Here is a 27422-nt window from a genome sequence, read left to right as displayed (position 1 = left end):
CTCTTTAACTGCAGCTCACCCCCTATTCAGGGAACAGTTCCTCTTTGTATGTCTGAAACCTGACTGAATTCTGTAGATTCATTAAAAGTTTTTTATTTTCCTGAACACTTCTCCTTTGCGTGTGATGAAGACAATATTGCTGAGCTCATGTGGTTCTTTCAAGGGGAAGCAGTGGAACAGAACCAGGGCCTGTATCTTGTGGTCCTGGGTTTCTGCTGTGGGGTGGGGAGAGCCCCCACATCATGGAGTGAGGCTGGGCAGGGTCCTGGGGAGCCTAAGGTGGGCACAGATCCCGTAAGGTACTCCCAGCTAGGAGTAGAGCCATGGCCATTGCCAAGCCAAGGAGTTCAAGAATTGACTGGTGGTTTGATGGGAGAGTGGCTGGAATCTGGTCTGGTGGTCCTGGGGGGCTCCAGGGAGCTTGGGGGCTGGTCTATAGGTCACCTGCTGGCCCAAGGAGGTTTTAGGTGTCTTGGCTGGCACTGGGATGTTTCAGAGGACCTTGCTGGCAGCAGATTTATAATGGGGGTGTTGCGTTAACTCGGTTGGTCCCAACACATTTCCTCCACCACCTGTGCTGCCAGAGTGCTCCTACTGTTCCCACCTCTGCCAGAGATGCCCTGGGGAAATAACAGCCACTGCATCTCATGGAAAGGAGAGGGACAAGGCTGAGCCATCTCTTCTCAAAGTCACCCCCACTCCAGCCAGGGTGCCCACAGCACACCCAGTCCTAATGCTTCCTTAGTGAAAGAAGTGGGAAAATAAACCAGGGGAAGAGTGCAGGGTCACCTTTCCCAAAGGAGAACAGATCCAGGGGAGATGGAATCAGCCCTGGGATCACCTGCACACCCAGATGCTTTGTACAAAAATGGACAACACAGGACAGGGCAGCCCACAGCTCCACTGCCCTGAGGAATAGAGAAGGGGAATAAAGGAGAGAACCTTGAGGTTTCATAAACACCTGAGCATAGGCAAGGCCATCACAGTCACACCCAGCTCCAGCTGCACCCTCCTTGGGTGCTTGGGCAGCCCTGGATCCCTCCTGCAGCACCCTCAAAGCACCTGAAATGCTCCCAAAGGAGCATGGAAATATTCAGTGACTGCAAAAGCAGACTGGGTATTCCCAGGTTCCTACTCCTCCCACTTCAGAGGAACCTTCAGAGGTGCTGAAATGGCAATGAGGAGATGGAAAAGACAAGGGAAAACAGCTGAAGATTTGCTCTTTAATTGCATTTATTAAAAACATGGACTGCAAAATTAATCCCATTTCACTTGAACATCAGACCCTGGTCCCCTCAATCAGTTACCTGGGCAGCACAGGCACCAACATCATGATCAGCAAAGAAAAACACTCTGATGCTGAGCATGGCTGCGTCAGGATGAGCCAGAAGTGCTTTCCTCTGACTCTGTTGTCCAGCAAAGGGACTTCCTGCTCCATCCACAACATTTCCCATTGGCTCAGCACAATCTCCATCTCATCTCCACTCCACAGCAAAGCCAGCACTCGCAGATCACATTTCTCCAGACAAACATCTGGACACACAGGCAAAACCCACAGGGAGCACTGACACCAAGTCATGGTGGGCACAGATTTCATTCAGCCACAGGAAGAATCTCCAGTGCTTGGCAGGGAGCTTGGAGCCCACGTGTCAGTCACACGTGAAGAAGAGTTTTTTACGGAGGAAATTGAAACATCCCGGCATCTGCTTGTACCTCCCCTTGGCAGAGACAGCATTTGCCACCTGGAACAGAAGAGAGGCTGAGGAACAGGATGCTCTCCTCATCTCTTGAAATCAATGGCTGCCATGCCAAGGTGGCCAAAGAAGCACCACAATAACCAGAAAACATCAACAAGGTGATTCTGTAAGTTCCTCTCGCCCTCCACATTGGACTTTTCTCCTAGCCACGGAAAACAGAAAAAGTATCTGGGGCACCCACACTGGTACACAGCCTTGGCAATATTGAGTCAACAAGGCACACAAAGGCAGATGTTGATCAGCCAGACTCATTCCATCTCCCTGTACATTGTACTCTTCCACCCCCAGGACAAGCTTACAGGAGCATCCAAATCCCATCAGCTTGGATAGGATAAGCCATGACAATTTTTAGGAATTTCTTCAGAAGAATTAAAGAAATCCTCTATTGCCAGGATTACTCCCTACTGGAGAAACCTCCAGTGAATTTTGGCAGATGGAGGCCAGACACTTTCGTTGTAATTAAACCTCTCTGCAGTATCTCAAATTAGCCTATCCCTAAACTCAAAACTCAATATCCTCACTCTGTTTTTGAGTGCAGGCCTCCATGCCCCAGCTGATCACACCCCTGACTATTTCCTTCATCAACAGAAAGCAGAACAAAAAGGACATTTACCCTCACTAACATACTGAGCAGGTCTTCTGAATGGGCATATTGCTCCAGCACACTGTCCAGCATTTCCACGTACCACGAGCCACTCGACTTCTCCCTCCAGGAGACAAAACCTTCAGACAAAGAAGGAGAATGTTATGCCAAAACCCATCTGCTGTTGTCATCCCAACAAGTTCCTGCTGCTCCACAGAGCTGGGTTGTCCTGAATTGCCCCCATCTTTGACCATGAAGCTCTGATTGTTTAGCCAATTCCCCCATGCTCAGAAAAGGATTTGCTTAGGCTGTTTCACCTGGAAAAGTTGAGTAGGACACCAAGATGTCACTGGGTGTGGGTAAACTGGCAATGGCATCGGGCTCATCCCCATTACCCGATGGAACCTGAAATGGGGTTGCATCTGATTCCAAAGAACCCCCAGGAACTTCATCTTCAGGCGAATCACAATCCACTATAAAGCCTTGATCCCTTTGTTCTGAAAAATACAGCAACAACACAGGTCCTGACATTCATCCCACCCAAGAGATTCACAGTTGTGAATCATCCAACATTAAGAAAAGATGGGCAAAGAAAAGGACAAAAACCCTAGAACAAAACAAGGGGTTTTGGCTGTTGGGCTGCACCACTTGAGTCAAAGTCATTGGTGGTTGATACAAAATTCCTCACTGTGTGTGAAAAGCTGGAACAGACTCTCAGCACATGGTAAGAGGCAGCTGGTGTGAGAAGACAGCTGGATAGAGGTGCAGTCAATGAACAGAAAGGGAGCCAAAGCCACAGCCTGACCACATCTCCGCAGCCCAACGCTACCGGAGCCAACACAAAGATTCACCTCCACCACAGGCCTGGATGAAGAACAGTTTGGGTTTTCCTCTCAAACTCGGGCAATTGGACCCATTGAAATAGTTCACAATCTTTTCTATGGGAATGGGTTTTCCATCCGTTCCGTAAACGCCTCCAGGAAACTGAATATGGCTCGTCTGCAAGAGGAAAATGCAGGAGCTAGTGACATGGAAGGCAAGGCCAGTTCTGAGGGAGCCCATTTCCCATCAGGTGCTTCATGGCATAAAGGTACCAGAACAAATCCTGGTCTTTGTGGGAATGCCTGCTGCCAAGTCAGGGTGAGGGGACATCCAGGAGACATTTGAAATGCACTAAACCCCAGCAATTCAACTTCTATTATCCAACTCATATCCTCCAGCAAAGGGTTCTTCATCCTTTGGTACAGCAGGCACATACCATGCACCATTTCCCTAAGAATCCCTCTCCTCTTCCTTCAAGAAATGACTTGAAGGAAATAAACAGGCTTCATTGCTAATAGCATCTCCCTGTCTGAGCTGGAGAACAGGAAGGACTTCCAAATTATTAGCCCCAACTTCCAAAATGGAAAGCACTTGTCCACTGGCACCACTGGATCAGACCACACCAAAGAAGCTCCTGCTTTCTTTAACACAGAATAAGGGTGTAACTCTTTGAAATGTACTGTGATAGCAGAAAAAGGTTTTGACAAACCACTTCCCTCTCACCCTGTGTGAGACCACAGGACAGGGAATTAACCCTTTCCCACAGCTAAGGAACAAAAGGAGGGATGGGACAAACCCACCTGGCAGCCATGGGAAAGGATGATCACAATGCAGCAGTCCAAAGCACTGTGGTCCTGCTGTGCCAGTTTCAGCAGCTCCAGCACCATTTCCTGCGTGGTAAACATCACAGTGAGAATCTTTTGAACAATATCTCAGCCACAGGTTACTGCCAGGCCCTGTTCTAACTGCCCTGCCATGGATCCAGTCAATCTCTGCCACAGGATAACATGATCCCCAAGCACAGCTGGCAAAAGCCATTGGCAGAGAGTATTTCTGCATGTCTGCCCTTATTTAACACTGGCTGCTTTAATCACACAGATTTTTCATCTCTCTACACTCTTTACAACACAGCACCACAAACCAAAGCACATTTCCACATGATTTATCTGATAAAATCCACTGCTTCTGACTGGGAGGTGGTGTGTGACCAGAGAACCATATTCTACTTTCAGTTGATCAAGTTCCCCCAACACTTCCAGTAACAGCCGAGGATGGCACAGACAGACATGACACAGCTGTCTGAGCTATCCCAAAACAGCCTCACCAAATCCCTACAAATCACAACCAGGATTCAACATTCATGCAGAGATGAAAATGTGCAAGATCCTCTCTCCTTCTGCAACTGCAGAAGCAATAAAGCAAGAGGATGTGTTATAACCCTGTACCCAAGATGAATTAAGAACAGTGTGTCCCTTGATTCCTGTGGACCCTACAATACCTATGGACTGACCCTACCCCCTCTGCCACCCTACTGGCAGGAAGCCACGTTTCTCCTCCCCTTTCCTGAACATAGACAAGATCCCTGTGCTTGGGAAACTTCCTCTTTGCCCCCTGGAAGCCATGAAGAAATAAACCAAGAAACCCTGGGAGAAAAGAGCCTCTTTATATCTTTTACCCCTAGTTCTTGCTGTTAATCCCAGGCGTGCCCTGCTACAGTTACTAGGGAGCGGGGTGAGCATTGGATAAAGTAGCAAGGATGCAAGCGGTGCATTGTTTCTTTGTGGGAGGTTTTTGATGTGCTGCCAACACGAGACACATCCACCAAAGCATTCCCATCACTGCCAGAGGCTCACCTCTCATCCCTCACGGCAGCAGGATACACCAGCCTCACCTGAGCTCTCAGATCCCGCTGGGTCAGGACGGTGAAATGCAAGGCCTTGAAGCGCCTCTGCAGCTTCTCACAGTCAATGTCAGAGCCCTCCCGGGTGGACAGCCCCGAGTCTCTGGAGAAATTCACGTTATTGAGGATCAGGCAGTGTCCGCAGGGATCCGCTCTCATCTCATATTCCTGGCAGGAATGTCACAGTTAAATTCCCTCTTATTCCAAGTGTTGCTGGCTAATCCAGCAGGATACAATGCCAATCCTTAAAGTGGCTCATCTCACAGCTTTTTCATTTCTCTAGTCCTAGGGATGGGTATGAGCACCCATTCTCCACACACATCTCATCAGCAGCCAGGAACAAGAACTAACCGACTAAACTGGGGCAAACCTTTGTGGAAAACCAGCTGCTGCTTTTTCCATAGCATGTTCAACAGCAAGTTGAAATTCTGAGAAATTCTTTCAGGCATTATAATCAAACCTCACCAATAGGAGCCAAGAATTTGTGTTACTGTTGTGGTAACCTTAAGGAGGATCTGGCTATGACTCACCCATTCTGAGACCATCAGCCCTGTTACAGCCATGGAGCAATTGCTCAGGTAGGACAAAGTGAGAACCAGCTCTTCCAGAAATATTTTCTGGAGTCAGCTATGAGGCACTTAGCTTTTGCCCAGTAGGGAACACTTTAGCCTTCTCAAATACTAACTTGGTCATGGCTCCTCTTGTTAACAGCTGAACCTACAACACAAAACAAACACAGGATTCAGTTCACCACACTCCACAACAAGACCACAGTCCTAGAGTTCAGGTCTTTCCCAACACATATGAATTTCCCCTTCCCACCACACTGGAAATGAGCCTTTGGCATGCTGTGGCTCTAGGAGTGGAATGTGGCTTACCCGGGCTGGCACAGGAGGTATCCGAGGTCTTTCACTCTCAGCTTGGACTGGGATAGACAAACGTTCATGAGGGGTCACATCTGCAATGACATGAAAAAAAATACAGATGATGAGTCCGAGCTCAAAAGGTTCCATTACTGAAAAGCAGGACATACAAGCTGCCCTGAGAAGCTGTGGAGGCCCCATCCCTAGCAGTGTTCAAGACCAAGATGGACAGGGTTTAGAGCAACCTGAGATAGTAGAAGGTGTCCCTGCTCATGGCAGGGGATAGAATGGGATGAGCTTTAAGGTCCCTTCCAACCCAAACCATTCGGGGATTCCATGATCCTCCCAACAGTCACCTCTACCAGGACAATAAAAATCATGACTTCCTGGAGTCTTGCCCACAGTGAGAGGGATGCCAGGTGCCACCCCCCAATGCTGCTGTTTGCCACACACACACCACACCCTCAGCACTGACTTTTACGCTGCTTTTCTTCCCGCAGCTCCAGCTCCACGGGCCGCAGCTCCGGCAGCTGCGGCGGCACCGGCCGGGATTGGCACTCCTGCATCAGCATCTCGGCGAGGCTGCCCTGCCCAGTGTCCCGCAGGATGGAGAGGAAGGCAGGGAAAGCCTGCTTCCCTCGAGGTCTCCAGGTCAATGATCAGCTGCCGGGCCTGCTCTCCTCGGCTGCCAGCGTTCTGCAGAGGAGAAAAACCCAGAACAGGTGTTCATGCAGTGCCTGGGCAGCCCTTCCAACCACGCTGAGCTCTGAGCAGGGCAATGTGGGATCTACACCCAGGACATGGGGTAAACAACAGCAAAACCGAATGGAAATAGTCAGAGAATCCCAGCAAACACCAGACCCCCCTCCAACAACAATGGTCACCACTGGGGACACCCAGCCCGATAAGGAGTCCAGAGGCAAAGGGGGAGAGGGAGCACACCAAGTCTGGCCCCTGGGGACAAACAGGTACCCCTGGGCTGTCACCAGTGTGTAAGACAGGAGGTCTGTCACCCCAAGCCTGTCACCTGTAACCAAGGGGGGAAACAAGAATACTTTAAGGGTGTCATCAGATTGGGATGGGGACACATAGAGAAACCCTACACCATGGCACTGCCTGGGGCTGGGGACAAGAAGGGACAAGTGGGAGGGCTCTCAAACATCTTATCTGCACAAGGAACAAACCCAGGTCTTGTCACCAGAGTGAGAGGACACAGAGCCATGGCTTTGAGCCTATCACCAGGGCTAAAGGGACATGGAGCTGCCCTATGAGCTTGTCACCACAGTGAGGGGACCTGGAGTCTCCCTTGGACTTGAGAGGACACAAGACAATCCCTCCCATGTCTGTCACTAGAGTGAGCAGACGGGGGCCACCCCACAGACCTGTCACAGGGCTTGGGGGACATGGGTTCCCTCTTTGGGCCTAAGGGGACATGGAGCCACCAGGGTGAGGAGACACGGGGGCCACCCTTCAGTCCTGTCACCAGGGCTCAAGTGACACAGGACCCTCCCTTGGGCCTGTCCCTTGGGTTCAGGGGATGCAGGATCTACCCCATCCCGGCTCTCAGGGAACACGGACACCCTCCGGGCCACCCCAGTGCTCAGCGCCTCGCTCCCTGGCCCACCTGCAGCTCCTCCAGCATGGGCCGGGTGAAGATCCCGCGCTGCTCCAGCGGCTCCCAGAGCGGCTCCACCCGCAGCGCCGCAACCAGGCGGGCCCGGCCCGCGCCGCAGCGCCCGCCGCTGCTGCTCCTCCATGGTCCCGAGCCCGGGCTGCCGGAGCCCCGCGGAGCCGGGACCGCCGCTCAGTGCCCGGAGCCCCGCGGAGCCGGGACCGGCCGCTCAGTGCCCGGAGCCCCGCGGAGCCGGGACCGCTCTCAATGCTCGGAGCCTCGCGGAGCCGGAACCGCCCTCAGTGCCCGGAGCTCCGCGGAGCCGGGACCGCCCTCAACGGCTCGGAGCCCCGCGGAGCCGGGACCGCACTCAGTGCCCGGAGCCTCCTCGGAGCCGGGACCGCCGCTCAGTGCCCGGAGCTCCTCTCAGCCCCGGGACCGCCGCTCAGTGCTCGGACCCGCTGTCGGTCCCTGCCTGGAGCCGCCGCTTTGCCCCGGAACCGCCGCTCAGCCCGGAAGCGCCACGCCTCGGAGTCCCAGTATCACACACGGAGTCAGGCTGCAAGAGTCCTGGTACGGTCCAGAAGGGAGCAAACGAAACAGAATTCCGTCCTTTTGTGTTTTGGTGTTTGTTGCGATTTTTAAAGTATCTCCAGAGACAGACACTCCACACCCTCGCTAGGTCACCCGCACAGCAAAGAAGTTCTTCCTCATGTTCAGATAAACTTCCTGTGCATCAGTTCCTGCCCGTTGTTCTTGTGCCATTGCTGAGCCCTCCCCTCCCTGCAGGCAGGGACAGACAGGGCCCTCTCAGCTGTGTCTCCTCTGGAGGCTGAGCAGCCCCTGCTCCCTCAGCCTCTCCTCAGCAAGGGAGATGCTCCAGGCACTTCCTCGCCTTCTGGTGAGGAGCCAGGGCTGGACACAGCACCCAGCTGTGCCTTCCAGGGCTGGGCAGAGGGGCAGGGTCACTGCCTGACCTGCTGCCAGTGCTCCTCCCAGTGCACCCCAGCGCCTCTTGGCCCCCAGGACATTCTGCTGGCTCAGGGACAGCTCACTGAGCATGGGACCCACAGGTAATTTGTGCAGAGATGCTCCAGCAGGTCACCTCGGCCTGTGCTGGTACTTGGTGCTGTTCTTCCCCAGGGGCAGGACCTGAATCTGCCTTGTTGGCATCATTAAGTTTCTCTCTGTCCAATTCCCCAGCCTCTCAAAGTCCTGCTGAATGGCAGCACAGCCTTCAGGTGGATCAGCCACTTTCCCCAGTTCCATATCATCACCAAGCCTGCTGAGGGTACATTTCCATCACTCTGTCCAGATCAGTGATAAACAAACTGATTAACACTGGGCCCCAGTAATGATCTTTGGGGAAGCCACTGACTGCAGACCTCCAGGTAGATGATGCCCTCTGAGCTCTGCCATCCAGCCAGCCCTTGATCCACCTCCCTACCCATTAATCCAACCCACACTCCCTAAGCCAACTGTTGTGGGTTAAACTGAGCTCGAAATTAGGCACCACACAGATACTTGCTCAACTCCCTCTTCTTTTCCCTCCTACCCTGTGGAATGGGAAGGAGAACTAAAGTAAAACTTGTATATTGAGAAAATAACAGTTTAATGATTGAAAATAAAGTAAAATACAGTAGTAATGGTAATTATAACAACAATAACAATAATAAAGGGGAAAAACAAGTGATGCACAATGCAGTTGCTCACCACCCACTGACTGATGTCAGATCCCCTTCCTGAACCCAGATCAGCTCCTTCCCAGTCACTCTCCCCAGTTATACACTGGGCACTGTTGTGTGGAATATCCCTTTGGCCAGTTCAGGTCCCTGTCCCATCTGTGCTCCCTCCCAGTGTGAACCTCCTCACTGCCAGAGCACGAGACAAGAAAGAAGTCTTGACTTTGGATAAACACAACTTAACAAAAAAACCAAAACAGAATCACAGAGCATGCTAAGTTGGATGGGACTCACATAGATCATCGAGTCCAAGTCCTGGTCCTGCACAGGACACCCCAAGAGTCACATCATGTGCCCAAAAGTGTTGTGCAAATGCTCCTTGAACTCAGACAGGCTCAGTGCTGTGCCCATTCCTGGGGAGCCTGTTCAGTGCTCCCTCTGGGGAAGAACCTTTCCTGATATCCAACCTAAAGCTCCCTGACAGAGCTGCAGCCGCTCCCTGGAGCTGTCACTGTCACAGAGCAGAGATGAGTGTCGGTCTCTGCTCTTCCCCTCAGAGCAAGGTGGAACTGTCATCAGTCTCCCCTCAGTCTCCTCCAGGCTGAACAGACCCAGTGCCCCCAGCCGCTCCTCCTTCCCCTCAAGGCCCTTCACCAACATCACTGCCCTCCTCTGGACGCTTTCTAACACCTTAATATCTCTTATATTGCGGTGCCCACACCTGTCCTCAATATCCCAGCTGAGGCCAGCGCAGAGCAGAGACAGTCCCCTCCCTGGTCAGGACACGTCTGCCACCACCCCCATGGCAAACCCAACCCTGTGAGCCTCTCCGCGCTGTCCCGCGGGGCCCGGCCCCGGAGGAGCCCCGCGGCAGCCCCGGTTCCCCGGAAGCGCTCGGTCTCCATGGGGACGGCGGGCGGGCGCGCCGGAAGCGGCGGCGCTCGGTGCGGGAGGGCGGCCCGTCCGCTCCGTCCGCCCGCGGGCCCCGCCGGACCATGGAGCCGGCACGGAGCTGCCTGCTGCTCCTCCTGCTGCTGCCGGCGCTGGCAGCGGCCGCGCCGGGAGAATTCGACCCGTACCGCGTGCTGGGGGTCGGCCGGAGCTCCAGCCAGGCCGACATCAAGAAGGCCTACAAGCGGCTCGCCCGGGAATGGTACGTGCTGCCCTTGCACCCCTCGGGCCGGCCCCGGGAGCGGGTCCCGGTGTCGGGCGGTGACAGCGCCAGGCCCCGCGGTGGCAGGAGCCGCCTCGCCTGGCTGTGTGTCCCGGCTTCCTCGCAGGCCGGCAGGCAGCCTGGCACACGGAGATGCTCCGTGCCATGCTGTAAAACCCTCCGGAGTCTGGCTGCGGGGGGAGAACTTCGCTCAGAGTCTGCTAGCGAGGGGAGAAAGTTCTCCCAGAATTAGGCTACAGGGAGGAGAGGTCTCCCAGAGTCTGGCTGAAGTGGGGAAAATTCTCCCAGAATCTGGCTATGGGTGGTGGGGGAGTTCTCCTGAAGTGTGGCTGTGGGGGGAAATTCTTACAGAGTTTAGCAGCTGGGAAAACGTTCTTCTAGAGTCTGGTTACAAAGGGAAAAAGTTTTCCCAGAATAAGACTACAGGGGAGAAAAGTTCTCCCAGAGTCTGGCTGGTGGGGGAAAAGTTCTGGAGTCAAGTGACGGAGGGAAAAGTTCTCTTGGAGTCTGGCTACAAGGGGGAAAAAGTTCTCCCAGAGTCAAGTGATGGGGAAAGAAGTTCTCTTGGAGTCTGGCTGTGGGGAGAAGAATTTCTCCCTGGGAACTTCTAATACACAAGGGTTGAATTCTCAGCTTGATACCTCAATGTCCGAGGGCCGTTCAGTCCCTGTGCTGTGGAGGGGCAATGTGTTGGATGCACAGATCATCAGCCCCTCGTGCAGTTGGTGTGTGGTGAGGGGCAGGCTTACAGCATGGAAATGAAATGAATAAAGCAGGCTTACCTGCAGCTTTTAGAGCCCATGTTGTTCTGTGTGAGACATCCCCGAGGCCATGGCAGGAGGTGATTCAGGGAAGAACCCGGTAGTTATGTAGGGCAGCAGCCAAGGGAGGCATTGCTAGGGAGGAGACAAGCTTTCATGTCCTGGGCTCAGGCTGCTCGGGATGGAGCAGACAGAGGGACAGGTCCACAGGCACACAGCACCCATCCCAGTGCTGCATTTTGGGATGGGCTTTGGGCAGGGACAGCCCGTGCTGGGTATAAATCTGATCTCAGCCTTGGGGATGTCACTGCATGCCCTCTCTGCCCATGTCCTTCTCACTCCAAACAGAGGCCAACTGCTCCTCCACTGACCCCTTTTCCTCTGGTTCTGCCCCATAGGCACCCTGACAAAAACAAGGACCCGGGAGCAGAGGACAAATTCATCCAGATTAGCAAGGCCTACGAGGTAACACATGCTTCCTGTAAAGTCCTGCTATTGTTAACATTAAGTGACCTTAGTTTTCCATCCATGGCTTTGTGTTTTCCCAGTGTATTTCTGTGTGGAAAAGGTGCTTGACTTTGTGGAGGTGGACATTACCCCTCTAGAAAATTTCCTCAGCTTTGTTGACAGAGCCACTGGGCTCACCAGCATGGTTTCTGCTGTAAATACTTTGCTACAGGTCTGCCCTGTTCAGCCTAAAAAGCCTCAAAGGAGGAAGGAGTGGGTATTCCCCAAGCCCTGCCCAGCTGGGCAGCATCTTGGCAGTGTCACACATACATAAAAGCATTTTTGGGTGATGTAAGCAACGTTCATCATCACAGGAATTTGGTCACCTGAAATTATTCTTAGCAGTAGTTATTTGCACGTTCTGGAAATTGGTTGCTCCAGTTTGTGGCAGCCAAGCCCATGGGAATCAAAATAAATCCTTATTTCCCTATTAAAAAAAAATGCAGTTTCTCTGCAGGGCTTCTGGCTGCTCAGTGAAATTTTTGGCACTTTCTGAACCCTCCAGATTCAAGAGACACCAGCAAAAGCCGCTCCAGAAAAGAGTGTTTTGTGCTCAGAACACAAGATGTTCAGACCCAAGGAGCTGTTGGTGACAGAAGTGGGTACAGCAGTCGGGATTTAGGGGCTCCTTTTCTTTGGGCTTTGAGGGTTTTTTACCTAAGAGCCTAAGAAGGATGTGATGCTTCCCTTTTCCAAAACATTTATCCATGTGATGTGCAGCAGAGGCTGCGTGTTCCTTACATTATTTACTGAGGGATTACAATCAGGGCAGTTCCCCTCATGGTTTCAGGCAATATTTTTTCCATCATTTGCTTTCCAGATTCTCTCCAACGAGGAAAAGAGGGCAAACTTTGATCGCTATGGAGATGCTGGGGAAAGCCAGGGCTTCTCTCAGCAGCAGCATCGCCAGTTCCACCGCTTCCCACGATGGCTTCTACTTTGATGAGTCCTTCTTCCATTTCCCTTTCAATGCTGAGAGGCGTGACACCTTCGACGAGAAGTATTTGCTCCACTTTTCCCACTACATCAATGAAATCGTGCCGGATAGTTTCAAGAAACCTTACCTCATTAAAGTCACCTCAGACTGGTGCTTCAGCTGCATCCCCATCGAGCCTGTGTGGAAGGAAGTTGCTCAGGAATTGGAGGCTCTGGGTAAGGATGAGGTTGTTGGGGTTGGGTGTGTGTCCCTCGACCGAGTAAGGCCGCAGTGGTTTGTGTGACCCAATTTAAACCCGTGGATTTCCTCAGGGTTTTACCCTAATGCTCTCCCAAACATTCCTAACTCCAAGGCAGGGTGCTGGGCAAAGGAGCAGGTCATCAGCTTTCCACTGGGCATTTGGGTTGCTGGGGATCTTAGAGCTGAACCCGGTGCTCTCCTTTTCCAGGAGGAGGAATTGGCGTCGTTCACACGGGGTACGAACGGCGCCTCGCCCATCATATGGGTGCCCACAGCGCTCCCACCCTGCTGGGGCTCATCAATGGTAAAATCACCTTCTTCCACAACGCTGTCGTTCGTGAAAACCTGCGGCAATTCGTGGAGAACCTTCTGCCAGGGAATCTTGTTGAAAAGGTAGGTTCTAGCAGGAGTGTCAGATGCTGCTGCTCCTCTCTGCTTGGAGATCCCTCTCCCTTGGCTGTTTGAGTGGCTAAGCTGTTTAATTTGGGCTCCAAGCTGATCTGTGTCACAAAGCTCCAAACCCTGAAGCTGTCAGAAGTGTTCGCACCCCACAGCTCTGTAACACTTGACCCTGAAAAGAGCTGATGCCTGCTACTACATGATCACACCGGTGATTCTAGTGGTGGCTGACCCCAGCTGTGACACCCCATAGCTGCCAGGCTCTACCCAAGCTATTCCTAGGACAGGAACCTGCTGGATTTCACTTCTCTCCTGCTTTCTCAGCATTTCACCCACCAAATTAGGGACTACTTGCTCCCGCATAAGTCACCTCTGTTTAAACTCACTGGCACAAAGTCCTGTTTGCTTTGTCCCAGTTTTCTTTCAGACCTTTGAAACGAGCTGGCAGCATGAGTCCTTTCAAAGTCATAAGTAAAACCTCCTAACTGATAAAGTACTCCTGTATTTCAGCCTTCTGGTGATTTTTGACAGAGTCCTAAAACGCCCACTGCCCCTGTGATGTGGGGGGTCAGCCCCCATAGCACTGTCACCTGCCTGGCCTCTGCTTGTGGCCTTGTTCACCTCATCATCATTTTCCCTTGGCATCTTTACAGGGGTCACCTTCCCCAATGGACTCTTGTCTTCTGAGTGTTGGAGTTACTGGACTTCTCGCCCCAAAATAGAGATTGTTTCTCCTTCTGCAGTAACTGCAGCCATTTATGTCCTTTTTGAGAGGTACCTGAAACAGCAGGTTTAAAGGAGGGCTCGGGTGCCTTTTAACCCTTGGCTTCCCATTTTATATATATACATGAAGAATATGGTCCCAACAAACAGGAGAATCACAGTGCTGTTGGCATTGACTTGGAATGGCATCAGCAGAGGCTGCAATAACTAAGAGGGCTGAGGGAGGTCAAGAGTGATGGTTTTAATTCACTCATTAATCAGGAATGTGTGTTGGAAAGACCAGCCCACAGTTTGGTTCCTGCAACACCTGGACTCAGGCTCAGCCCTCATTTAGACACCTCATTGCAGAGTGTTGCTGGTGTCTGACAGTTTAGAGGTTAAACTAAGGTTCTGCTTTTGTCTGAAGATTACAGATAAAAACTACATCAATTTCTGTCTGGCTGGAGGAAAGACAACAAGCCCCACGTGCTGCTGTTTGATCACATGCCAGTTGTGCCATTGTTATACAAGGTAATGTCCTTTCTCTCACTGCTTTGTTGACTGATAAATCCAGATGTTCCAAATTAAAACATGGCAGAGGTGGATTGATGCCTCTGGACACCACTGACTGGTTTGAGGAGAGCAGGGTGCTTTGTGCAGGTTGTAAATGACATGGCCAGGTGAGCAGCTTTGTTAGGAATCTGTTTCTTTGTCCTGACACAGTTACCCTTCATGGGTATGAAGGTGCAGGTGTGTTTTCAGAGGTAGCAGCAGCACAGGTGCACAACCTTTGTTGGGAATGAGAGAGTTTTGTGGCACATCTAATTTGGGTTACTGAAAATCCCATATCCTAAGAAGCCCTGCTACCGTACAACATGTCAGGCTGGAAATAAAGCTGTGGATCCACGGAGGCTCAATGACTAAGGGGACACAAAATTTGGTTCAGTGAGGGAGGGGAAGGGCTTGTACCTCCCACAGCACATCTGATAGCATTCAAACAGCAGGATCTGTTCTTGGACCAAAGTCACCACGGGCACCTGGGGGACAAAATGCTTCCTCTGTGACATAAACACTGCTGGGGATTTCCTCCCTCCCAGCTGACAGCCTTTGCCTACCGGGATTACCTGTCCTTTGGCTACGTGTACGTTGGACTCCGAGGCACTGAGGAACTGTCCAGCCAGTACAACATCAATGTCTACACTCCCACCATGATGATCTTCAAGGAGCACATCGACCGGCCCGCAGACGTTGTGCAGGTAACACTCAGAGCACTTTGCAAGAGCTTTGGGAAAACGGGCACGGAGCTCTTCTGACCGAGCTGGCCATGAGGGGGGTGGCAGTGCTGCAGTTTGGAGGAAATGTTTGTTCTCAGCTTAAACTCACATGTAACACATGTAACTTCCCAGTCTTGGGGCCTCAAAACACCTTGGGTGATCGCAGGGAGGACCGCAGGGGCTGGCAGCCTTTTCCAGGAACATCCAACAGCTTTCCCCTCCTCTTCCTGCTCATTTCTGATTTCTGCTTTCTTGGTCCTTGCCAGGCCACGAGAAATGAATAAGCAGCTCATTGATGACTTCCTTTCCCAAAATAAGTTCCTCATGGTGACCAGACTCACCAGCCAGAGGCTGTTCCAGGAGCTGTGTCCTGTGAAGAAGTCTCACCGTCAGCGGAAGTAAGTGACGTCTCCCATTTTATTTCCCAAGGCTCTGGGGGCTGCTCCTAGAGTCACTTTTGGTTTGGTTCTGAGGGAAAAAGAGCAATGACTGCATTGGATCATGATCAATATCCACACTGTCAGGAGAGGCTTCTGGCTCATCGGGATTTTCTGGCAAGAGGAAAAGGGGTTGGTCATTCCCTCTCACCTCCAGACTGGCTCCTAATCGCACGTCTCGTTGTGTCACCCAGGCACTGCGTGGTCCTGCTCACTGGGGAAGGAGAGAAGTTTGCTGAGGCTTATGATCCTTTTTGACTTTTGCTGTGGCCAACACAAAAAACACGCTGAAGTTTGTGCACGTCTACAGCGATCGGCAGCCGGAATTTGCAGATGCCTTGCTGATGGATGAGGAGAAGTATCATGGAAGATCAGCTGTGAGGGTTTCCTTTATTTTTTTAATCCCTTCTTCTCTTAGCCTGTCCTTTAATTGATGCTGTGCTTTGATCTGACACCTGATTCTGGGCAGTGGTTTGAAATGAATCATCTGTCTAGAAGAAAACAGAAGCCCCTTTCTCTCTGACGTCTGCATGCTCTTGGCTCATGCAGGTGGTCATTCTGGAGAGACGCAATAATGCAGGGAAGATCGCCTATAAAGCCTTGGAGGAGGCCTGGCAAGGCAGCAAAGAGGACAATTTCATTCTGCTGGATCTCCTGGACCAGCTGAGGACAGACCCTGGCCTCCTGTCATCAGAGACCGTTGTGGCAGACCTGAATGACGAGCTCGCTCCTGTAAGTGCACAGCCTTGTTACCTTTGTGGACAGTCCCATTGTGGTTGTTCAGAGGCATTATTTATATTTTAAAATAACAAGGGAAAACTCTTAGAAGATTTCTTGCTTACAGAAGGCATGCTCTGAGCCTGTTGTGACTCTTTATAGCAGTTTTGTCATTTAGTTTTTTGCTTTTCGTTCTTTTTGAACAGATGTTCCTTATCCGATGGTTCTACTCCACACTGGATTACATCTCAGACTGCTGGGACAGTTTGTTTCACAGTAACTGGTATGGATTGGGCATCTATGGTTGGTATTCACTGCTTCCCTGGCACCTTATTTTAAAACAGATCCAATTTTAGCCTCCTTTTGAGTGGGAACAGGACAACACTCAAAAATATGATGGTCTTTAAGACCTAAGAAACAAGCTGAGTTTCTGGGGAGGGCACACAATGTTATCTGACGTGGGCAGGAACCGAAACTGAGGCAGAAAATGTGAGCTCACAGACCTAACTGCTGCTTGCACATCTTCCCTCAGGCGAGAAATGATGCCACTCCTGTCCTTGCTCTTCTCTGCACTCTTCATTCTCTTTGGCACCGTTATTGTTCAGGCTTTCAGGTGAGTGCACACCGAAATGCCCTGAGGGACAGCTCCTCAGTCCAGCCCCAAGGCCTTACACACAAAATCACCTTCCTCTGCAGTGATTCGAGTGACACAAGGGACGCTCCACCCTCGGGGAAAGAAGAAACGGCCACAAAGACAGAGAAGAACGATGCGAGCTTCAACAAAGAGAGCAACAGGTTCCCTCTCTAATTTCTCCAGAATGTTTTCTGCAGAAGCATTACTCAGGGAGCACCTGCACAGGGAGGGTTAGTGAGGAGTAGAGAAGTGCTGAAGTTGCCCATAGTGCAGTTGTTGTGCAGGGCAGTGCAGGCACAGCAAGGAGGGAGGACCAGTGCACAGCCAGCAAGGACAGGGGGGACACTTATCTGCTTATTAAAACAGTTCCCACCAAGTTTGCCCAAGACAGCGTTGAGATAGGTAAAGGTCTGACCCACTCGTTGAGGGAGATGCAAACCAAGCCATTGCACCAGTTACACTGGCTTTTGCTACAGGGCACAGGGATGGCTCAGCATAAAAGGCTGGCAGATGCACTCACGGTTTTTCCATTCTCAGTTGCTCCCATCCCCTGTCCCCCTTTCACTCGGTCTTTTTGTTGCAGCAGGATTCCCAAAAAGGGCTTTGTTTGAGGTGACTGAGCTAACAGACATCAACTACACCAGTAACTTGGTGCGCCTTGAGGCCAGGGCACATGAACGTCGTCTTGATCCTGTCCAACTCCACCAAAACCCCCCTGCTCCAGAAGTTCGCCCTGGAAGTCTACACATTCACAGGGTAGGCTGGGCCTTCTCCCAGGCTTCTGTTGTAGTGTTAACCACTTGTGTGATGCTGCTCTGGTGACACATGAGGGGAGGGGTTGGCTGCATTGCCAGGACTGAATGCTTCTGGTGAGCGAAGCAGCCTCTGCCCTCATCAGTGGCAATGAGGCACCAAAAACCCAGACGTGGTGTTCCCAGCCACACTTGGGGATGGCCAGAGGGGTCAGTTGCTGGTGCCACTTTAGCTGTACCCATGTTTTGAGAAACAGAAAGCATGACAGTGTGCATACACTGAGCTGAAAAAGGAGCTGCAGCAGCAGCACAGCCCTGCCCCTCTTGACAATTCCTTACCTGTTGACTAGGAATCCAGCCAGACCCAGACACATGCTAATCCCACCATCTTCTCTGCTCTTCCCCCAGGAGCAGCTCTCTTCACTTCTCCTTCCTCAGCCTGGACAAGCACCGAGAGTGGCTGGAGTATCTGCTGGAGTTTGCACAGGATGCAGCCCCCATCCCAAACCAGTATGACAAGCATTTCCTCGAGCGTGACTACACGGGCTACGTCCTGGCTCTGAACGGCCACAAGAAATATTTCTGCCTCTTTAAGCCTCACAGATCAGGGGATGAGGGGGGAACCCTGGGATCGTGCAAGGATTATGATGCTTCACAACATGCAGAAGCCAGAGGGAAATCCTCCTGCAGTCCAGGATCTAGATCCATTAAAAACAAATTACACAAATTATCCTTTTGGATGGAACGCCTTCTAGAGGGTTTCCTTACAGAGGTTCTATATCCCCTCATGGCCTGCACTAGACTGAGGGATTTTACAGAGATTCTAAGGGGACAAACTTTTTATGAAGATGACAAGGGACAGCTCTTTCCAGGATTACTCAAACAAGCGTGATAAATGGACCTTAGGTTTTAGGTGAACTCTCCTGGGGCTGACAGCCAGAACACAAGTCCCGCGTCCGGAGCCCGGGAGCGCAGCCGAGTGCGCCCGCGTGCCCTGCACCGCCCCGCCGTGCGCTCGGACGCCACACAACCGACGAGCCAAGAAGTCTGTTCTGCCCCTCTTGTCCTGCCACATCTGCTTCCCGAGTCACCCCCATCCCAAATCGTTTTTACCTCGGTTGAAGAAATCCGTGACTTCCCTGGGTCCGGACCAGCCGCAGCCGGTGGCGCAGGCAGGTCGCGGTTCTCCCTCCCCGTCCCCGTGTGCTTAGCCCATGGTGCATGGTGTAAGTCTGGCAAGACCCTGCAGACCCTCCAGGCCCTGCCCTTCCAAAAGGCCTCCTCCCACCAGGCAATTGTACTCCCTCGGCTTTCCCCATGGTAAGTGATGCAGAATCCAGTCAGGAGGATCTTCCTTGTAGCAAACCTTAGCTGGGACTTCCCCATGGTGCAGCCTGGTGGGCAATCTGCATGCTTCATGCTCTTCATGTCATGGTTCCACCTGCAGCTTCACTGGCTGAACCATAACAGGGAGGGAAAGGGCATGGCCGTAAAATACTGTCAAAGTGTTGAGCCATTTAAATGTCACGTTGATTTTTCAGATGCCTTTCCTGCTTTTGTCTATTTTAGACTATGTATCCTAGAGCCATAACTTTACCTGCGTCCTCAGACTGTAGGCGTGAGCTGCTATGAGCCAGTAGATGTGTAAAAATCTACGTAGCTGCCAGGGAGCCACCTGGGCTCCTTGCAAACACCTTTCCAGCTGTAGTACAAACCAACCTTCCTTTGTATCGAGGAACCTCATCCTTCAACGATTGTATTCTTGAAATGTTGCCCCAGAAGTGCTGTATCATCAGACCGTTGCGTGCGTGTGAAGCTCCTTTGGTTTAGTCAGGGGTTGAGATGTTGGGTTTCAGCCTCTCACCCGTTTCCTTCTTACCCCAAACCTCCATTTCTCCACACTCAGGCTGCTCCCTTGGCTTTGTGTTTGCTTGCTTGGGTATTTCTTTCATCTTTTGGAAGCAGTGGGGGTGTGTAAGGTTAGAGCAGCTGCACAGCCCTGGGTTTGGACTGTGCTTTACAGTAGCAGTGCCCTGACAGCTGCTTCCAACACCACAGGGAAAGGGTGGGCCTGGGTAAGCCATGGCTGCTTAACACTCCTCAAGTGACCAAGTGATGCAGCAGGGCTTCTCTTTGTGGCCAGGACTGAAATCCTGTGAGGTTTGTTCTTCCTTTTCACTGCTCCAGGGCTGACAATGGCAGCCAGGCCTCCTCCTTCCGTGGATCTGGAGCCCTGTGGTATCGTCAGGCTCCTGCACTGCCAAAGCACAGGGATAGGGGCCAGTGGCCTTTGCCACAGGGCTTGGAACACAGAGCACTTGGTGAACACGTGGTGTTAATTCTAGACTCAGCCCTTGCCACCTTAGTTACCATCTTGGCAGATCAGCCAGTCATAGGAATAACTGCCAACCTCTGAGCTCACTGCTGCTCCTGCACAGAAGCCAGGAATGCTCCAGTCATTGCACTCCCTACATGCCCTAATTACTCCTAAAGCCTTGCCTCATTGCATTTCCCCATCCTGAGAGCAGACTGGCATGCTCCAACCCCCACAGGTACCTCAGATCCCCTGTAAAACGTGGTTCAAATAAAGGCTGTGATGCTACAAACGATCCCTACGTGAGGTTAGTTAATTCCAGCTCAGTGCACTCTGGGCTGCAGAATGAGGCACTGAAGTAGAGGGAAGGAAGGAAGGTGAGGTCTTCTCCCTGCCCAGGAGTTCCTGTGAAGCTCCTGTGAAGGTGCACAGACAGCACTAACAGAGAGCAGAGAGGGAGTGAAACACCAGCCTGATGCTTCTAGACTTTATTTCCACCTGGCTGGAGCAATCACTACAGCATTCCTGCACTTTTCCCACAGCTTGCCATGCAGGATGTGGCTGGAAATAGATTTTAGCTCAGCAGAAGCCTCCACATATTGTCTTAAACGTTGCAGTAGCAGAAGAATCTCTGCTCTCTGGATCTCTGCTGTTTCTTCAGCTGATCAGAAACAAGGAGAAAACCCTCAACTCATGAAAAAAGTGCCTAGTTGTGCTATAGCAAGGGAATTCAGTGCAACCCTGAGGAAGGGGAGAAGGCTTTATGGCCTTCACATTCATTGGGTGTGTTACACGCTGCCAGAATCCTTGGGTTTATTTTCTTTTGAGCACAGGTAACCTCCCCTTTCAGCCAGAGTTGAACTGAGGGAGCGCTTGCATCAGTCCACCTGTGCCAGCTGTGGCTGGACAGGAGCACAGCTCCTGGATTTTTATGGAAACTTCTGCCTGGATTGAAGCAAAAGTCAAGCTGCTCTGACCCCTGGTTTAGTTGGCTGCAGTGCCAGTGTGGCACTCCAGGTGTTTGCTGTCTAGAGACCAAGGTCAGAGCTGCTCATCCCAGGATCTGCCCTCTCCCAGCAGCCGTCACCCCCATCGTCTTCTAAACACTTGAGCAATTCTGTTCCACACGTGGTGATTTGAAATCCAAAGATTGAGGAGATTTGGTCCTAGTGCACTTTCCTAGTGAGATCTGAGTGATGGCACAGTGCTCAGAGCTGAGGCAAAGGGATACAGGCCCCAGAGTGGAGGTTGTTTCCAAACTCTTCCCTGTCCCTGTCTCTGCCCTTCACCCAGAGCAACCAGGAGCCAGGACACAAGCACAGCCTGACAAGTAGGACTGAGAACTAGGTACCTATTTTGCACTTTTGATACTGGGAGGGGGGGAATTAACTTATTTGGCAAACTTGTCTTTTTTTTTTTCTTTTTTGGGGGGGTTGTTTGGTTGGGGTTTTTTTTGTTTGTTTGTTTTTTGTTTGGGGTTATTTTGTTTTTTGGGGTTTTTTTTTGTTTTGGGGTTTTTATTTGTTTTGTTTTGTTTTTGTATTTGTGAAACAGGCACTGATGTCATTTTGTTTTAAGACAATTACAGGTTTGCAACCAAAATAAACTATTTTAATGTGTGATGAGGTGGCTCTGTGTTTCCATGTACAAACTACTCTCACCTCCATGTCCTCTCAGAAATTTCAGGAGCATTAAACCACTCCTGCCATGTGAAACTCCTACTTATTCCACCAGCAGGAAATCTAGTCAAATATCTCTACTCTCAGCAGGAGGCTCAGGCCCCCTTCATGTCCTCCCTTTTTCTACATTCATTGTCCTGCAACATCCTAATGGGACAAACCTTTTACCAGTGACAGTTTTTCCAGGAGCCCTGGGTGAATCATTCCAGAGGCAAAATGGCATTAACTTCATCTGTCCCTTTCCCAGGCTAACTCCAAAGCTCCAGACCCCAGTTAAATGGAATATCTAGCCTGTTCCCTACAGTTTCCCAGCTTATAAGTACCTTTTCTAGTGGTAAATGGCATTTATTTCGTGCTGCAAAGCCCATGCTGGCTGCAGCTGGCTGAAGGGAAGGGGACATGGAAAGCCTGGCTGAGGACACAGTGTTACCCCAGGGCAGGTGGGAATTGCCCTCACATTGTCTTCACTCCTGGGAGGACACACAGCATCTCAAACAGTAGGTTTGCCCCCAGAAGGGCTGTATTGCCTAAAAAAACAAGACAAAAAAAGGAGGAGATTTGTGTGCATCCAACAGCTTTCACCCACGGCCCCTGTGCCAGGCACTTGTCTTGCCCTGAGGCATCTTCAGACTCACCAGAGACATCATACATGGGTGCCACTTCCACAAGGTCACACCCCACTATGTTCAGGCCTTTGCAGCCACGAATAATCTCCAAAGCCTAGGGAAAAACGGATTGGGATCAAGAAACACATCTGACCAAGCAGACTGGTCCAGACTGTGCTTTCCCCATATTCCAGTAAGGAAACCCAACCTCTACAGACCTAATGGTATTAGTTCCACATTCCCCTTCCTCATCACATGAGGAAACACTTCCTGGCTTCCCTAAACTTCCACTCTGCTGTGCTGGTGGAACAGCCTCCTTTAAAGGGAGCACAACAGGGGAAAAACAGAAAAGTGGGAATGGCAGCGCTGCCCCCCTCACCTGCGCAGGTGTGAGCCCGGCTATCTCCGGGGTGCCGGTGCCCGGGGCGTAGGCGGGGTCCAGCCCCATCGATGTCGAAGCTGATGTACATTGGCTTGTCCCCCAGCTGTGCCCTCACCTCCCTCATCAGCGGCTCCAGGGACTTCATCCAGCACTCCTCAGCCGGGACCACCCGGAAACCCTGCGGGAACACGGACACACAGGCACCTGCTTAGGGAAACGGGGAGCACGAGGAGTGGGAAAAAACGAGGTTCACTTTCTAAAAGGTTTAACAAAAGACAATAAGAAACAAACAATAAAACAAAAGATTATATGGCCTTCAGCCAAGAGCACACCACTAACTCAGAAAATACTTCTTTAAATGCATCAACATGTTGCATATTCATAGATCTTCATGCATTATTCAAAATAATTCCCCCCCAACCTGTAAATCAACTTTTTTTTTTAATATCTCCTTGTGGCTCCATCCTGTCAGTACTGCCTGATAACAGAACATCAATAAATTCCTTCCCTGTGGTTCTGGTGTCCATCACTGATAATCCAAGAATGTGAAGAACTTCCTGATTATCTTTTTTACCATTCTCTGAGTTAGTTACATGAACAAAAACTTTTTACATCACCATGTTATAGTCCAAGAAAAATATATATTTATCACACTACTATTTCTAAGTTTTGTTAATAGCAGAACTAAAACTATATTCATAGAGCAAAGTTTTCCAACATTATACATATAGCATTCATTTTAATATTTGTGAAAAACCAATAATATAATATGTACTTATAACAAGGAGCATCCCCTGGCCTGCTGGGGAATATCTACCAGGAACAATCCTCATTCCAGGATGAAGCTGCAAAGTGCATCTGGAAACTTCCACTCCCCAGCCACACTTTCTAAGTCTCCACTCAGCTGACACTCACTGACCAGGAGTGCTTGTCCTACGGTGCTTGTCCTTGTCTGTGTCTCCATGTACAAACTAATCTCACCTCCATGTCCTCTCAGAAATTTCAGGAGCACTAAACCACTCCTACAATATGAAACTCCTACTTATTCCACCAGCAGGAAATCTAGTCAAATATCTCTACTCTCAGCAGGAGGCTCAGGCCCCCTTCATGTCCTCCCTTTTTCTTCATTCATTGTCCTGCAACATCCTAATGGGACAAACCTTTTACCAGTGACAGTTCCACCAGTGACAGTGCTTGTCCTACAGACAAGCGCTGCACGGAACAAGAAGCAGAAAATGCAATTATTTCCCTGCTGAAGCCAGTAACTGACACAGTATTTCTGGCAGTGAGAGCACCCAGCGCTGGGCTGTGAATCACTTTACCTGCTCCCGGCAGTACTTGTAGGGGTTGGGCTCATAGGAGGAGCCCCGGATGCCGATCTGAACCACGCGGCCGCAGTCCAGCAGCCCTTCGTCCACGCAGCGCCGGAAGGTGCTCCCGTGGTAGATCTTTCTCCCCCAGAGCCCTGTCTCCGGTGTCGGTGTGAGCATCCACGTGCACCAGTCCCAGGGGACCGTGCCTGCTCCAGACACGGTGGCCACGTTAGTCCTGCTCCGTGCATGGGGGCCCTGCCAACAGCAGGGACAGCAAACCAGGAGCCTTCCTGAGGCTCTTTCTCAGGTCCTTTCTCTCCATTTCCAGATTAGAAACTTACTTTGCTGCCAGGGCCTGCAGGATTGGGTATGTTATGGTGTGATCTCCACCTGCAAGAGGACGCAGGGAAGAGGGGGAATACACTACAAAAGCTGCTCAGCACTCATTACTTTTGTTCCCAAGTAATTCATTCCCTCTTTGCATTTATCCTGCAATTATTTATGCAGGGCTTCATTGCCAAAGGAAAACTAACACTCCCATGTGCAGGTTGCTTCCTCTGCTGGGTCCTGTCTTCTGGTATTACTTCTAGGGAGGCCCAGGTATGCAGGATTACCAGCAGGGACAGCCTGTGGAGCAGGCCCCTTGATTGGGATTATAAATAGACATTTGATCAGCTTCTGAGGATGCTGTAACTGGTGACTTGCCCCTCCTTACTCCACACACTCACTGCCTTCAGTGATGCCAAGCAGTAACAGCTGTGAACTTGAACGTGCACCCAAATGAAGCCTGGTGCCCGCTCAGCAGGAGGGACACAAGAGACAAAACCTGCTCTTGCTTTGGGTACTGCTCAAAACCATGTCACTGGTTGTATTTACATGTCACAGCATAAGCTGTGCAAAAGGACACTGGTGGGACACAGCCTAGCAGGGGAAAAGTTGAGAAAAGTTATTGGGTTGGTCCGATGGTCCCTGCCTGGCTGCAAGAAGCCAAAATTGGGCAAAATGGGGCTGGAGAGCCAGACGTTGGGCCAATCACAGGAGCTAAAAGAGATACATTCAGGAGGTGATAAAAGGAACTGGAAAGAAGACTAAAAGCTCTCTGTTTTGGTCAAAAGGATCGTGGTGTGCCTGTTGTCTCTCTCAGTGCCCCGTGTGAGGAACCAAAGCAACATTTACAGACTGACCCATCCTCATTTTTGACCCAAAGGAAGAGGCATCACAGAACATTCTGCTCAGCAGAGAGCCTGTGAATTTACCCATGATATAGCACAACAGCCCAGGCAGGGGACAGACTCATCCTGCCAAGCGTGGATTGAATGATGGGAGGAGGAGCAGAGGGAGTTTGACAGAGCCAGGATGCAGTGGCAGGACAGGGGGACACAGGCTCCTTACCCAAGGTGAGGGGCACACAGCCAGAGGCCACGATGTCCTGGTAGGACTCGCGGATGAGGCGGCAAGCTGTCGGGCAGGTTGTAGAGGTTGACGTTCACGTCGCCGATGTCGGCCACGCGCAGGGAGTCGAACGGCGCGGCCCCGGTGCTGCTGTTGTACCGCCTCAGCATGGCCGACTCGGCGCGGATCTGACGCGGCCCGAACCTGGGTGAGGGAACCAGCAGGCATTGCTCCCAGCACTCCTCTCACCACAGCAGGGCCATGCTCCATGGGCAGAAGGAAGCAGCAGCTCCCCTGGCTGGCCCTTACCTGGCTCCTGGCCTGTTGGATGTGCCTGTGTCCAGCGGAACGCCGACAAACGCCACATCCAGTCCTGCTGCTGACGCCTGCATGGGAAGCTTCATCATGGAGCAGACCCCCACAGGCCGGGCCACGAACTGGGCACTGGGGGGCACATTGAACCCTGAGCTCCAGCAGCTGGGGGCTCTGCTCCCTGGGACCAGGGACTGGAGGAACCCTGCAGATGCACTGGCTGGGGAGCTGGAGGTGGCCAGAAGGGGCTGGGGCTGCAGGCTGTGGTGTGAGGCGCTCACCACAGTGGTCACAGCCAGCTTGGGAGCGCAGAGCCCAGCCCCCCGGGGCAGCAGCTGGCTGCAGGCAGCCCAGAGCAGAGGCCTCATCCTCACCCACACACTCCCACCCTCTGTCCCACCAGGAACACAGCGAGGGGTTCTGTGGAGCCCGCTCCCAGCTCGGGCAGAGCCCCAGCTTCCTCTGCCAAGCCTCCCTCCAGGGATCAAAGTGCACCAGACACTCCACTGCCTGGGGAAGGGCAGAAATCCAGCCCAGCCTCCACATTCACCCTCCCAGCCACCCCTCTCCCAATGGCATAGTCCTGGCAAACACTGGGAACAAACACAGCAGTGAGGGGCAAGAGCCTGCATAGGGATCAGCTGGACAGGGCAGGAGGCACATGCTGGGAGATGCCCCAGTTTACTGCCCTAGGGCATTTGCAGACACACAGCATGGCAGCATTTGTTGCATTAACAGCCTGTACTTTTAACCTGCACTCCACAAAAGCACCCAGAATGCTGAAGAATCATAAAAACGTCTCGTTAGCGGAAGGCAGAAGGGAAAGAAAACAAAAGGGAAGTCTGACCTCAGCAGAACCACAGGGGGGACAAAATGCAGGCACAGGGGAAGCATTAACAGGGATTTAAGGACCAGAGGGACAAGCTGCAGGACAAGCATTTTAGGCCATTTTTGAGGACAGAATTGTAATGGTTTCCAGGGGAAGCAAGTTTCCAACAAGCGGAATTCATCAACGCAGATAAAACCCTGGTTTGAGCAAACACAAACACACTTGATACTGGATGGCTCCAGCCCCTAATTCTGCTCCCTACTTGTATGGAGACTGGACCTGGGAGAGAGAAGGAAAGGCACAGGAATGATGTTCATGGCAGAAAAAGGGCTCAGAGTAGAGATCCACCACACAGCATTTACACCTCAAAAGGCTCCACAGAGTGTCCAGGGCATGGGACTCACTGCCAGACCCAAGCACACACAAAGCAAAGGCAGCAGAAACACATTGCAAGAGCTCAGTAATGTAAGAAACACAGCACACATTTTAGTTGGACCAGATTAATGTTTAAAAGGTCTTTTTTTTGCAGCTTTGCCCCCAAGAGCTCATTTCCCCCAATTCCCCAGGCTCTGTGCTCTTTGCTGCACCAGAACAATGTGCAGAACCCCGAGCACAGGTTATCTTGTCATGATTCAGTCATTATCATCCACCTGCAAACTGCAGGAGCAGCCAGTGATTTACCATGCAGGAGAGTACAAAACACACCCTCAAGGCAAGGTCTGTTCCTTTTTGGGAAATTCCACTTGGAGTAAAACACCATGCTCAACAGTTTAGCACTGGAATGAGCTCAATTTGCATTTAAGACACCCCGAAACCAACGCTCCACAGCCCAAACTGGATTGA

General features: G+C 51.5%; 3 protein-coding genes across 3 annotated transcripts; 1 reads left to right on the top strand and 2 right to left on the bottom strand.

Annotated features, from left to right (window-relative positions):
* Positions 1–1215: 1215 nt before the first annotated feature.
* Positions 1216–7682, bottom strand: CASP9 (caspase 9). Its single transcript, XM_042779967.1, is given in 12 exon segments — positions 1216–1742; positions 2371–2480; positions 2658–2837; positions 3192–3339; positions 3963–4052; positions 5054–5230; positions 5748–5780; positions 5941–6020; positions 6401–6566; positions 6568–6621; positions 7550–7648; positions 7650–7682. Coding segments are annotated over 12 exon segments (1263 nt in total). The 3' UTR covers positions 1216–1649.
* Positions 7683–10183: 2501 nt separating this feature from the next.
* DNAJC16 (DnaJ heat shock protein family (Hsp40) member C16) lies at positions 10184–20739 on the top strand. Its single transcript, XM_033079436.1, is given in 20 exon segments — positions 10184–10372; positions 11553–11619; positions 12482–12582; positions 12584–12813; positions 13047–13231; positions 14367–14385; positions 14388–14470; positions 15037–15196; positions 15482–15611; positions 15845–15897; positions 15900–16027; positions 16200–16382; positions 16574–16650; positions 16900–16980; positions 17064–17162; positions 17585–17609; positions 17611–17658; positions 17660–17757; positions 18162–18513; positions 18515–20739. Coding segments are annotated over 20 exon segments (2322 nt in total). The 5' UTR covers positions 10184–10214; the 3' UTR covers positions 18560–20739.
* An 810-nt stretch (positions 20740–21549) lies between these two features.
* AGMAT (agmatinase) lies at positions 21550–27347 on the bottom strand. The gene is given in 10 exon segments (XM_033079438.2): positions 21550–22273; positions 22382–22466; positions 22731–22796; positions 22798–22911; positions 24056–24184; positions 24186–24252; positions 24388–24436; positions 25439–25502; positions 25504–25642; positions 25748–27347. Coding segments are annotated over 10 exon segments (1422 nt in total). The 5' UTR covers positions 26383–27347; the 3' UTR covers positions 21550–22199.
* Positions 27348–27422: the final 75 nt, after the last annotated feature.

Source organism: Catharus ustulatus, chromosome 24 (assembly GCF_009819885.2).
Source record: "Catharus ustulatus isolate bCatUst1 chromosome 24, bCatUst1.pri.v2, whole genome shotgun sequence".
NCBI lineage: Eukaryota > Metazoa > Chordata > Aves > Passeriformes > Turdidae > Catharus > Catharus ustulatus.
The sequence above is the reverse complement of the archived record's forward strand: the minus strand, read 5'-3'. Positions and strand labels throughout refer to the sequence as shown.